We start from the raw sequence: 13,923 nt of genomic DNA, 5'->3' as shown, positions 1-13,923 counted from the left end.
GCAGTGCATGCACTGCCGTCCGTGGTGATCACGTATCATATTAATGTGCCGCTTTTTGTGAGTCACAAATCATGTTGACTCGATTGTAATTGTTGTCTTTGAATAGAAGTGTCGTTTCTGTTTGGTTCGTTGCGCATTTCTTTCAGTTACCCTTTGTACTATACTATAGCAGTTTTTTCTGTTTGGTGCAAGTTTCATTGAGCTATGTTACTTGGGAGTGACACATGGTACGAAAGTTGCTTTCGTCCTTAAGTTTTGCACGTCAGTGTATTACGTCTGCACGTGACTATCATTGCGTATAGTGAAATAGTATCAGGCACGAACACTTTTTTGACGAAACTACATTTACATTTATAATAATAAAAATACTGACTTGACTTAAATCAGACAGATCCTACCTGCTAATCAATCTACATCGAGTCATTTAGCTTTATGAAAGAAGCAACAGAAGGATCACTTGGAGATAAAATTTCTGTAACCACATTGTGATGTAAATCATTTGATCCTAGCTAAATGTTTTATTGAGAATGTTGAGAAACAACGCACTATAATTTTTTTTCTAATTTAGAAATATGTTTCAGTTCGAGCGTATCATTTTTTGATGTATAACGAAAATGTCGAAACTCAAATAGATTTTTCAACTGCCGACGAAGAAGATAATACATAAGTTTCATTACAACACCGCCCTCGCGGCCCGTGCAGGGCTACACAATGGCGGCAGCTGGTTCACGGCTGACCAAGAGGTTGCGCCAGAGTCTGTTCGACGCGATGCTGCACCAGGAGCTGACGTGGTTCGAGAAAGAGGAGAACGACATCGACAGCCTGCTGCACATGCTCAGGGTTGACGCTGCCAACGTCCAGAAGGTGAGCTCCTTTGTGTTACATGTGGCCTACACTTGTTTTTGAGGGCCATTCACAGCCACTTCTAGCCGAGTTCAAATGGTTCAAATGGCTCTGAGCACTATGGGACTTAACTTCTGATGTCATCAGTCCCCTAGACTTAGAACTACTTAAACCTAACTAATCTAAGGACATCACAAAAATCCGTGCCCGAGGCGCAGGAATCGAACATGCGACCATAGCGGTTGCGCGGTTCCAGACTGCAGCGCCTAGAACCGCTCGGCCAACCCGGCCGGCTCTAGCCAAGTGTCAAGGCGCAATAGCACATAATCTTTCATAAGATTCCCACCAAGGTAAACAATCAACATGTAACAGTGATAGCGATGTCTGGTGATGGATTTGTAACCGAATTGATCAAGAGTGATTTCCATGTGTGTGGCTCTGAGCACTATGGGACTTAACATCTGTGGTCATCAGTCCCCTATAACTTAGAACTACTTAACCTAACTAACCTAAGGACATCACACACATCCATGCCCGAGGCAGGATTCGAACCTGCGACCGTAGCACTCCCACGGTTCCGGACGGAGCGCCTGAACCGCTAGACCACCGCGGTCGGCTCCATGTGTATAATGAACTTAAGGAATACCAAGGAATTACATTACTGGCTATTAAAATTGCTACACCAAGTGGATGGCGTGCTACAGATGTGAAATTTAACCCCCAGGATGAAGATGCTGTGATATGCAAATGATTAGCTTTTCAGAGCATTCACACAAGATTGGCGCCGGTGGCGACACCTGCAACGTACTGACATGAGGAAAGTTTCCAACCGGTCTCTCATACACAAACAGCAGTTGACCGGCGATTCCTGGTGAAACGTTGTTGTGATGCCTCGTGTAACGAGGAGAAATGCGTACCATCACGTTTCCGACTTTGATAAAGGTCGGATTGCAGCCTGTCGCGATTGCGGTTTATCGTATAGCGACATTGCTGCACGCGTTGGTAGAGATCCAATGACTGTTAGCAGAATATGGAATCGGTGGGTTCACGAGGGTAATACGGAACGCCGTGCTGGATCCCAACGGCCTCATATCATAAGCAGTCGAGATGACAGTCATCTTATCCGCATGGGTGTAACGGATCGTGCAGCCACGTCTCGATCACTGAGTCAAGACAACAACCATCTGCACGAACAGTTCGACGACGTTAGCAGCAGCATGGACTATCAGCTCGGAGACCGTGGCTGCGGGTACCCTTGACGCTGCATCACAGACAGGAGCGCCTGCGATGGTGTACTCAACGACGAACCTGGGTGAACGAATGGCAAAACGTCATTTTTTCGGATGAATCCAGGTTCTGTTTACAGCATCATGATGGTCGCATCTTTGTTTGGCGACATCGCGGTGAACGCACATTGGAAGCGCATATTCGTCATCGCCATACTGACGTATCACCCGGCGTGATGGTATGGGGTGCCATTGGTTACACGTCTCGGTCACCTCTTGTTCGCATTGACGGCACTTTGACCAGTGGACGTTAGATTTCAGATGTGTTACAACCCGTGGCTCTACCCTTCATTCGATCCCTGCGAAACCCTACTATTCAGCAGGATAATGCACGACCGCATGTTGCAGGTCCTGTACGGTCCTTTCTGGATACAGAAAATGTTCGACTGCTGCCCTGGCCAGTACATTCTCCAGATCTCTCACCAACTGAAAACATCTGGTCAATGGTGTCACAATATGCCAGTCACTACTCTTGATGAACTGTGGTATCGTGTTGAACCTGCATGGACAGCTGTACCTGTACACGCCATCCAAGCTCTGTTTAACTCAATGCCCAGGCGTTTCAAGGCCGTTATTACGTCCAGAGGTGGTTGTTCTGGGTACTGATTTCTCGGGATGTATGCACCCAAATTGCGTGAAAATGTAATCACATGTCACTTTATCATCTGCATTTCTTCTCGGTGCAGCAATTTTAATGGCCAGTAGTGTATTATACAAATCATAATACTGTCTCGTGTTTTCCTACCAGTGGTTGCAGAGTTTCCGTTTTCATCAGTTTATTGTCGCATTCGCCGATGTCTGTTCATATTATGTGGCAGAAAACACAGTACAGAGGAGAAGGTTACGTTTCGATAGGCAAGAGCAAGCCAACTGAGTTGCTGCAGAGAAATTCTAATTTCGTCTGCCGGTGCACAACCGTAAGCTTGAGTACAAAAGACATTTGTATACTCCAGTGTCCCACACACAGAACACTTCGCCAAACAGTTGGATTCCATGAAGTCTAGATGCTACTGGTTTATCTGTATACTCAACTCTTCCACTCCAACATGAGCTGGCATCAATACGTTCACTTCAGACAATATACAGCTTGTTATTGATGTTGTTGCTGTTGTTATTATTGTGAGGAGTCCGAAGACTGGTTTGATGCAGCTCTCCACGCTAGCCTATCTTGTTCAAGTCGTTACGTCTCTGCATGACTGCTATTGCCCATACCTCTAATATGGTCTGGTTAACTATCAGGGTGGTCCATTGATCGTGACCGGCCCAAATATCCCACGAAATAAGCGTCTAACTACAAAGAACGAAGCTTGTCTAGCTTGGAGGGGGAAACCAGATGGCGCTATGGTTGGCCCGACAGATGGCGCTGCCATACGTCAAACGGATGTCAACTGCGTTTTTTAAAATAGGAACTCGCATTTTTATTACATATTCGTGTAGTACATAAAGAAATATGAATGTTTTAGTTGTACCACTTTTTTCGCTTTATGGTAGATGGCGCTGTAATAGTCACAAACATATGGCTCACAATTTTAGACGAACAGTTGGTAACAGGTAGGTTTTTTAAATTAAAACACAGAACGTAGGTACGTTTGAACATTTTATTTCGGTTGTTCCAATGTGATACATGTACCTTTGTGAACTTATCATTTCTGAGAACGCATGCTGTTACAGCGTGATTGCCTATAAATACCACATTAATGCAATAAATGCTCAAAATGATGTCCGTCAACCTCAATGCATTTGGCAATACGTGTAACGACATTCCTCTCAATAGCGAGTAGTTCGCCTTCTGTAATGTTCGCACATGCATTGACAATGCGCTGACGCATGTTGTCAGGCGTTGTCGGTGGATCACAATAGCAAATATCCTTCAACATTCACCACAGAAAGAAATTCGGGGACGACAGATCCGCTGAACGTGCGGGACATGGTATGGTGCTTCGACGACCAATCCACCTGTCATGAAATATGCTATTCAATACCGCTTCAACCGCACGCGAGCTATGTGCCTGATATCCATCATGTTGGAAGTAAAAATGGTTCAAATGGCTCTGAGCACTATGGGACTTAACATCTATGGTCATCAGTCCCCTAGAACTTAGAACTACTTAAACCTAACTAACCTAAGGACAGCACACAACACCCAGTCATCACGAGGCAGAGAAAATCCCTGACCCCGCCGGGAATCGAACCCGGGAACGCGGGCGTGGGAAGCGAGAACGCTACCGCACGACCACGAGGTGCGGACTGTTGGAAGTACATCGCCATTCTGTCATGCAGTGAAACATCTTGTAGTAACATAGGTAGAACATTACGTAGGAAATCAGCATACATTGCACCATTTAGATTGTCATCAATAAAATGGGGGCCAATTATCCTTCCTCCCATAATGCCGCACCATACATTAACTAGTCAAGGTCGCTGATGTTCTACTTGTCGCAGCCATCGTGGATTTTCCTTTGTCCAATAGTGCATATTATGCAGGTTTACTATCCGGCGAACGGTCCGGACACTTGGATGATGTCGTCCAGGATACCGAGCAGCATATATAGCACACGCCCGTTGGGCATTTTGATCACAATAGTCATACATCAACATGATATCGACCTTTTCCGCAATTGGTAAACGGTCCGTTTTAACACGGGTAATGTATCACGAAGCAAATACCATCCGCACTGACGGAATGTTACGTGATACCACGTACTTATACGTTTGTCACTATTAGAGCGCCATCTATCACAAAGAGAAAAATGTGGTCCAACTAAAACATTCATATTTCTTTACGTACTACACGAATATGTTATAAAATGGGGGTTCTTATTTTTAAAAACGCAGTTGATATCCGTTTGACCCATGGCAGCGCCATCTAGCGGGCCAACCATAGCGCCATCTGGTTTCCCCCCTTCAAGCTAGACGAGCTTTGTTCTTTGTAGTTATTTCGTTTGATGCATATGTCGTGAGATATTTGGCCCGGTCTCTATCAATGGACCACCCTGTATAAATTTCAACCTGCTTACCGCAGCCAAGATTTGGTCTCCTTGTTACAGTTTCCATCTCCCACTCTTCCTCTCACTACCAAATCAGCTGTGCCTTTATTCCCAAGAATGTATTCTATTAACCTCGTTTTCATTTTATAAAGGTTTCCCCTCCACATTTACACGGGATTCGCATTCGGGAAGAGGACAGCTCAAATTCGCATCCAGCCATCCCGATTTAGGTTTTCCGCGATTTTGTTAAATCGCTTCAGGAAAATGCCGGGATCGTTCCTTTGAAAGGACATGGTCGAATCCTTCCTCATCCTTCATTAATTCAATTGGGCCGATGACCTCGCTGTTTTTTTCCCTCCACCGACAACAATGAACCATCCTCCCTAGTTGAATTCAGTACCTTCTTGTTATTTACTCGCTGTATCTATCTAATCTTCAATATAGTTCTGTAGCACCACAATTCTGTAGCTTCTGAACTCTTTTTGCCGGCACTGTTTATAGTCCCCATTTCCATTCTATATAAACCTGCACATCAAATATTACTTTTAGGAAAATCTTTCTGACATTTAAATTTATACTCGGTGTTAACATATTTCTCTTTTTCGGGAAAGTTTTCTTGCTGTTCCCAGTCTACGTTGTACATGGCTGTTCAAAAAGAAGGAACATATTTCAAACATTTATTGCTTCCAAACCACAAAAGATAGAGACACAATTCCAGCGTTCCTGGAAAGAGAAAAATTCAAACTTTTATGCATTCAATGTGAGCACCATTTGTTACACGACAAATATCAAAACGGTGGTTCCTTGCCAGCCACACGTGAAGCAGGTGGTCTCCCGTTGTCGATTTCACAGCTTCAACAATGCGGTTTCGCAGACTTTCAACAGTGTCGGGCATGGAGGGGGGGGGGGGGGGGGGGGGGGGGATAAAAATGTGCTCTTTTACGTAACGCCACAGATAAAAGTCACAAGGTGTGAGGTATGGAGACTTGGGGGGCCACCGGCAATGAAGGTCATCTTCTGTTCAAATTCACAAGGTCGTCTTCTGCTCCTCCTCTTCCAATCCAACGTCCCAGACCTCGCACCTTGTGACTTACATCTGTGAGGTTACATAAAAGACCGCGTATTTATCCCCATTATGCCTCACACTCTTGAAAGTCTGCGACATCGCATTGTTGAAGCTGTGAATTTGATAACGAGAGACCAGCTACTTCGTGTGTAGCAGGAAATGAGCCACCCCTTTAATATTTGTCGTGTAAGACACTGAATGCATAAAAATATGAATTTTTCTCTTTCCAGGAACGTTGGAATTGTGTTTATATCATTTTTAGTTTGGAAGTAATAAATGTCTGAAATCTGTTCCTCCTTCTTGAATAACCCTGTATATTCTCCTTACTACTGAAGTAAGAAATGTCTGAAATCTGTTCCTCCTTCTTGAATGACCCTGTATATTCTCCTTACTATTTCCGTTATCAGTTCAAATGGCTCTGAGCACTATGCGACTTAAATTCTAAGGTCATCAGTCGCCTAGAACTTAAAACTAACCAAACCTAACTAACCTAAGGACATCACACACATCCACGCCCGAGACAGGATTCGAACCTACGACACGCGTTTCCAGACTGAAGCACCCAGAATCGCTCGGCCACACCGGCCGACCCGTTATCAGTCATTTTGCTGTCCAAATATTAAAATTCGACTATTACTTTGATACTGTCGTTTCCTAATCTAATTCCATAACACTGTCTGACTTAATATGAGAACCCCCCCCCCCCCCACCCATTACCCTTGTTTTACTTTTATTTATGTTTGCCATATAATCTCTTTTCAAGACACTATCCAATCCGTTCAAATGTTTTTCCAAGTCCTTTCCAGCATCTGACACAATTACCATGTCGTCAGAAAACCTTGACGGTTTTAATTCTTATCCCTGAACTTAAATTCCCTTCTCAAATTTCTAATTACGTTCCTTTACTGCTTCTTCATTGTACAGCTGAATAACATGGAGGTAGACTACAAATGTGTCTGATTCCATTCTCAACTACTGCCTCTATTTCATTACTTAAGACTTCTAGAATTAAGTTCTGCTTCCTGGGCAAGTTGTAGATAAACTTTTGCTCCTTGTATTGCAGCTCTAATAACTCCAGAATTTCAAATACTGAATTCCAGTCAACACTGTCAAAAGTGTTTTCTAAATCTACAAATGCTGCAATGTTAGACAATAATAGCAACAAGTTTCTTAAGTATTGCGCCTCTGTGGCAAAAGAAGTTTATGAGCGCTCAACGCCGAGGTTATCAGCTTCGGGAAAAGTACTGTGTGATTCGATGGACGTCGCCACTGTGAATAACTCTGGTGGAAATTTCTGGTTCCATGTGCAATAATTATCTGAAAATGGCTTGTGAAACTCACAATTTTCACAACTGTTATTTACTGCAGTAAAATCAGTCTAATCACGCTTTTATTTCATTGAAGAGGCACACTAATATATCACAAACTTACGAAGGTGAGTCAAATGAAAACCTTAAATATTTTTTTACATACTATTTATTGTGCAGAAGTGATACAAAGCTGTATCATTTTTCAACATTACTCCCGCACGCTCAATGCAAGTCCTCCAGCGCTTACAAAGTGCATAAATTCCTTTAGGAAAAAAATCCTTTTGTAGTCCGCACAACCACTCATGTACTGCGTGGCGTACCTCTTCACAAGAACGGAACGTCTTTCCTCCCATAGCGTCTTTGAGTGGTCCAAACATATGGAAATAACTTGGGGCAAGGCAAGGTCTGGTGAGTATGATGGATGAGGAAGACACTCAAAATGCAGGTCTGTGATTGTTGCAACTGTTGTACAGGCAGTGTGGGGCCTTGCACTGTCATGTTGCAAACAGCAATCCACGTCGCTTTGATTTGATTTCAGGCCGGAGATGATTTTTTAGGAGATCTGTCTATGATGCACTGGTGTCAGTGGTCCCTCTAGGCATGTAATGCTCCAAAATGACGCCTTTTTCGTCCCAAAAGAGAGTCAGCATAACCTTCCCTGCTGATGGTTCTGTTCGAAACTTCTTTAGTTTTGGTGATGAGGAATGGCGCCATTCCTTGCTCCCTCTCTTCGTTTCCGGATGATGGAAGTGAACCCAGGTTTCGTCCCCAGTAACGATTCTTGCACCTTCTCGTTCAAAGAGCCAAAGAAGTTCTTCACAAGCATCAACACGTCGTTCTTTCATTTCAGAAGTCAGCTGCTGCGGCACCCATCTTGCGGACACTTTGTGAAACTGGAGCACATCATACACAATATGGTGTGCTGACTCATGAGTAATGTGTAAACATGCTGCAATGTCATTCAGTGTCACTCGGCGGTGGACGAGGAGCATCTTCCACTGAAGTCACACCATTTGCGAACTTCCTACTCCATTCGTAGGCTTGCTGCTGTGACGAACATGCATCACCGTACTGAACCTTCATTCGTCGATGAATTTCAATAGCTTTCACACCTACACTACGCAAAAACCGAATAACAGAACTCTGTTCTTCGCTGGTGCAAGTCGCAAGTGGGGCGGCCATCTTTATACTGATACTGCGACGGTATGTGTGCATCTGCACTATGCTGCCACCTACTGGCCATTCTGCACGCTGTTTGTAGCAAGCTTACCAACTTACAGGATAACTGCGCGAAATTTTGATTTGTTATTACAAATTTAAGGTTTTCATTTGACTCAGCCTCGTACACATTCATAATGTTGATCCTTTGATTGTCACCCATGGAGAATGAAATGAGATGCCAGGACGACAGTAGATTTGTTTAATTAAATTCTTTTTCTAGTCCTCGGCCGTAGTACATACGGAACGGATTGGTGCAGTTGTCCAGTTGCCTCTCAAGCAAAATAAAAGACGTCTGGCATTGCTGACAGCTCAGAGACGTCACTCGAATGCTGCTGCCAGCGACGACGTCTCTGGCTGCAACCATGTTGACAGTGTGGCAGCGCAGCTGGCGACACCGAGGGGGTGGCTGTGACCTCCCTCCAGCGAGTGGCCATCTCTCTGTTCTGGCGGCGGCTGCTTCCATGACTCAGAGTAGGCTGCTGTGCTCGAACAGCAGACCCTGCACTGCGTTCCAAGATGTTGCTCCGTATGTCTCAGGCTCATGGTTAGGCTGTGATACTGAGACATGAATATTTTAGTACACAATGGCTGAGTACTTATACGCTTCAGACTATGTACATTTAGGGCTAACGGACATACTCAAACCACTTCCATGGTGGCAAGTGGGGAAAGACTTCGTCCTTCCACTAGCACACTGCAGCTCAGAAATGGTTCAAATGGCTCTGAGCACTATGGGACTTAACATCTGAGGTCATCAGTCCCCTAGAACTTAGAACTACTTAAACCTAACTAACCTATGGACATCATACACATCCACGCTCGAGGCAGGATTCGAACCTGCGACTGTAGCGGTCGCGCGGTTCCGGACTTAAGTGCTCGGCCACATCGGCCGGCCATACTGCAGCGTCAGCTACTGCTGTACCACAAGCAGCTAGATCTGTTTAGCAATGCCTGTCAGCCACGTTTTACTTCGCAACACGTAACACTCTTGCCTACCTGCATCTGGCTCTGTTGCAAGTCACTTCCACTCTGGCGTACTTTTTGGGCGAATACGATCAGTACGCTACAAAAAGAACTTGACCATGGTCCAGAAAGAACTGGTCATACCCTTCTATAATTCTGACAAATCGGTTCTGTTTCCATTGCAGTTGTTAGCCGAACCCGTGCAGACACCCTACCAGTCGTCTTAAACAGGTAGAAGCCGAATAGTACTTACAAAATTTTGGAGGTTGTTCAGGGACATTTTCTGAATATGAAGCAAAAAGGAAGATTAGGGTTTAATGTCCCATCGACAGCGAGGTCGTTAGAAATGGAGCACAGTTGCACGTGATTAGCCGCGCGGTCTCAGGCGCTGCAGTCATGGACTGTGAGGCTGGTCCCGGCGGAGGTTCGAGTCCTCCCTCGGGCATGGGTGTGTGTGTGTTTGTCCTTAGGATAATTTAGGTTAAGTAGTGGGTAAGCTTAGGGACTGATGACCTTAGTAGTTAAGTCCCATAATATTTTAAAAGAAAAGCTCGTGGTCGTGCGGTAGCGTTCTCGCTTCCCGCGCCCGGGTTCCCGGGTTCGATTCCCGGCGGGGTCAGGGAACTTCTCTGCCTCGTGATGACTGGGTATTGTGTGATGTCCTTAGGTTAGTTACGTTTAAATAGTTCTAAGTTCTAGGGCACTGATGACCATAGAAATGAGGCACAAGTTTGGACTGTTTCAAGTATAGGAAAGGAAATCCTATCAAAGGAGCTATTCCAGCATTTTCCTAGAGCGATTTAGGAAAATCACAGAAAACCAAAATCAGTATGGCCAGACATGGGTTAGAAACATTATCCTCCCCAATTCGAGTCCAGTGACCTAAGCCCCGCGCCACCTCGTTCGGTTTTTTGCATTTATGAGGATATTTTCTATTTTCTAAAACTAACAGATTTGTTAACGTCTAGTCCAGTTCTTGCCTCTCCAGACTAGCAGAAACAGTCCATATTGTCTTGTGACTACAGCAGTTTTCCCTTAGGTCGGGTTTTGAGTCTGCAAATAGATTGACAAGAGCACCCAATAGCATATGTATCCAGACTGCTTAGCGGGGCAGGAACTGAGATAAAAACGCTGATCTTAACACTCAGAATAGCTTATTTCCGATATTATTTATAAGGATGTCATATTAAAGTAATTATGAACCATACAGTACTCAAATGATTATTAGAATATACAGATGCAACTAGTAGGTTAAACAGAAGTGCGTTGTGTCTCACTTTGATTCGGAGTAATATATTATTTTGGTGTGAGGGAACAGTGGCCTCCGATGGCTTATTCCAGTGTAATTGCATTTCGTTTGACTTCTTTTCTCTTGATACCTGGATTGCACTGAACATATCTGCACTACAGTGGAAATGTCGACGGTATGCGCCGTGTGGCTTGGTTGGAAACAAACTTGTTCTCTTCACTAATGGTGCTTGCTTCTGACAACAGCAATGCCTGATATACTCTTCTACACTACTGGCCATTAAAATTGCTACACCAAGAAGAAATTCAGATGATAAACGGGTATTCATTGGACAAATATATTATACTAGAACTGACATGTGATTACATTTTCACCCAATTTGGGTGCATAGATCCTGAGAAATCAGTACCCAGAACAACCACCTCTGGCCGTAATAACGGCCTTGATATGCATGGGCATTGAGTCAAACAGAGCTTGGATGGCGTGTACAGGTACAGCTGCCCATGCAGCTTCAACACGATACCACAGTTCATCAAGAGTAGTGAGTGGCGTATTGTGACGAGCCAGTTGCTCGGCCGCCATTGACCAGACGTTTTCAATTGGTGAGAGATCTGGAGAATGTGCTGGCCAGGGCAGCAGTCGAACATTTTCTGTATCCAGAAAGGCCCGTACAGGACCTGCATCATGCGATCGTGCATTATCCTGCTGAAATGTAGGGTTTCGTAGGTATCGAATGAATGGTAGAGCCACGGGTCGTAACACATCTGAAATTTAAAGGTCCACTGTTCGAAGTGCCGTCAATGGGAACAAGAGGCGACCGATACGTGTAACCAATGGCATCCCATACCATCACGCCGGGTGATATGCCAGTATGGCGATGACGAATACACGCTTCCAATGTACGTTCACTGCGATGTCGCCAAACACGGATGCGATCATCATGATGCTGTAAACAGAACCTGGATTCATCGTAAAAAATGACGTTTTGCCTTCCTGCACCCAGGTTCGTCGTTGAGTACACAACCGCAAGCGCTCCTGCCTGTGATGCAGCGTCAAGGATAACCGCAGCCATGGTCTCCGAGCTGATAGTCCATGCTGCTGCAAACGTCGTCGAACTGTTCGTGCAGATGGTTGTTGTCTTGCAAACGTCCCCATCTGTTGACTCAGGGATCGAGACGTGGCTGCACGATCCGTTACAGCCATACGGATAGGATGCCTGTCATCTCGACTGCTAGTGATACGAGACCGTTGGAATCCAGCACGGCGTTCCGTATTACCCTCCTGAACCCACCGATTCCATATTCTGCTAACAGTCATTGGATCTCGACCAACGCGAGCAGCAATGTCGCGATGCGATAAACCGCAATCGCGATAGGCTACAATCCGACCTTTATCAAAGTCGGAAACGTGATGGTGCGCATTTCTCCTCCTTACACGAGGCAACACAACAACGTTTAACCAGGCATCGCCGGTCAACTGCTGTTTGTGTATGAGAAATCGGTTGGAAACTTTCCTTATGTCGGCACGTTGCAGGTGGCGCCACCGGCGCCAACCTTGTGTGAATGCTCTGAAAAGCTAATCATTAGCGTATCGCAGCATCTTCTTCCCGTCGGTTAAATTTCCCGTCTGTAGCACGTCATCGTGGTGTAGCAATTTTAATGGCCAGTAGTGTACTTCAAGCATGCATGCAGTACTTCTCGGCTCTGTCTCGGATTTGTTTCTCTGGTAGTGTTAGTGGTACACTGACAGTGAATCACAGTATCGCGGGTTGGATTACTGATGACGAGATGGCTTATCTGCTCTTCATGTATGGTTTAGACAAATGCAGTGGAAGTGCAATATGATGCCGCGCTGACCAGTTCATGCAGTGATAACACCCACATCATAGTATATTTTCCTTTGTCTAAGGATTGGTGTGTCACACTGCGTTTTGTATTCAATGTTGTGAAGCTGTTTTCACAGAGAAAAAACAGTTGGGATAACAAACGCAAAAAATCACAGCTACATTATTACTCTATAGTGGCTCAATAGAAGCCACAAGTGCCTTCTACTGGAACACTCAGAATATGTCCCTGAAAGCCTCCGAAATTTTGTTTGTACACTTCAGGTTAATCCTTTATACCTACATCAGTACACATCACGTCATATGCATCACTGCAGATATCACAACTAAGACGATCGTAATAATGTCACTTCATATGTGATGAGTAGAAACGTAGACATCCATCTTTCACTAACACTTCGAGACGACACTAAAATTTCGCAATGTCAAAAAGGGCACACTATTGTCACTGAAATGCAACTGGGAGTCATCAACACAAACTGTTGGCGACGTCTAAACTGTGAGCACCCTTGTACGCCATAGGACAGAGGATGGCCTGTTTGAGGTACAGGTGAGGGGAATAGCAGTATACTACAACTGGCAGCTGGGGCTCTGTCTACATAGACTGTTGGTAATATCCGAGCTGCACTTTCACTGCAGGCTTCAGGAGAGCAGCTGGCGCTGGTGGTGCAGCTGTGCAGCGTGGTGTGGGCCAGCGCGCTGCTGTCGCTGTACTACAGCTGGCAGCTGGGGGCACTCACCTTGGGACTGGCTCCGCTACTCATCTACGCACTGCTCTACCTGTCCAAAACTGTCTCCAGGAGACCCTTCGACGAGCTCGAGGAACTCAACAAGGCAGAGGCTGTGAGTACACAAGCTATTTGTTGATAGAGTCACCAAACTAGTGTTAACTCAGTCATATATCTCTGAGAGAAAACAAAATTCATTCCTTGCTACAGTATGTTACCAGTTACGGAAGATAAATTCTCCATCATCAAGCATAAAATATCTCAGCATCAAGATCCCATACTCTGAGTGTGTACTCCACATTGCTGTGTAGACTATCCAAAACTAATAATTCTGCTCATAATCAGCCAACAGTGTTGTTCACCATCAGCCGAAAGCAGGTAGCGTTACTGGTTTAGGGATCGTTCTATTCATAACTGGCCAATGGCG

At 44.9% G+C, this 13,923-nt stretch overlaps 1 protein-coding gene across 1 annotated transcript in view; it reads left to right on the top strand.

Moving 5' to 3' along the window:
* Positions 1-13,635, top strand: part of LOC126474356 (bile salt export pump-like) — a 179,905-nt gene extending 166,270 nt beyond the window's left edge. Inside the window, exons 9-10 of the mRNA XM_050101823.1 lie at positions 703-864; positions 13,408-13,635. Of these exons, the coding sequence (XP_049957780.1) occupies positions 703-864; positions 13,408-13,635 (390 nt within the window). The remainder of the gene's footprint in view (positions 1-702; positions 865-13,407) is intronic.
* The last annotated feature ends 288 nt before the right edge of the window (positions 13,636-13,923 follow it).

This window comes from Schistocerca serialis, chromosome 4, assembly GCF_023864345.2.
Source record: "Schistocerca serialis cubense isolate TAMUIC-IGC-003099 chromosome 4, iqSchSeri2.2, whole genome shotgun sequence".
Lineage (NCBI taxonomy): Eukaryota > Metazoa > Arthropoda > Insecta > Orthoptera > Acrididae > Schistocerca > Schistocerca serialis.
The sequence above is the reverse complement of the archived record's forward strand: the minus strand, read 5'-3'. Positions and strand labels throughout refer to the sequence as shown.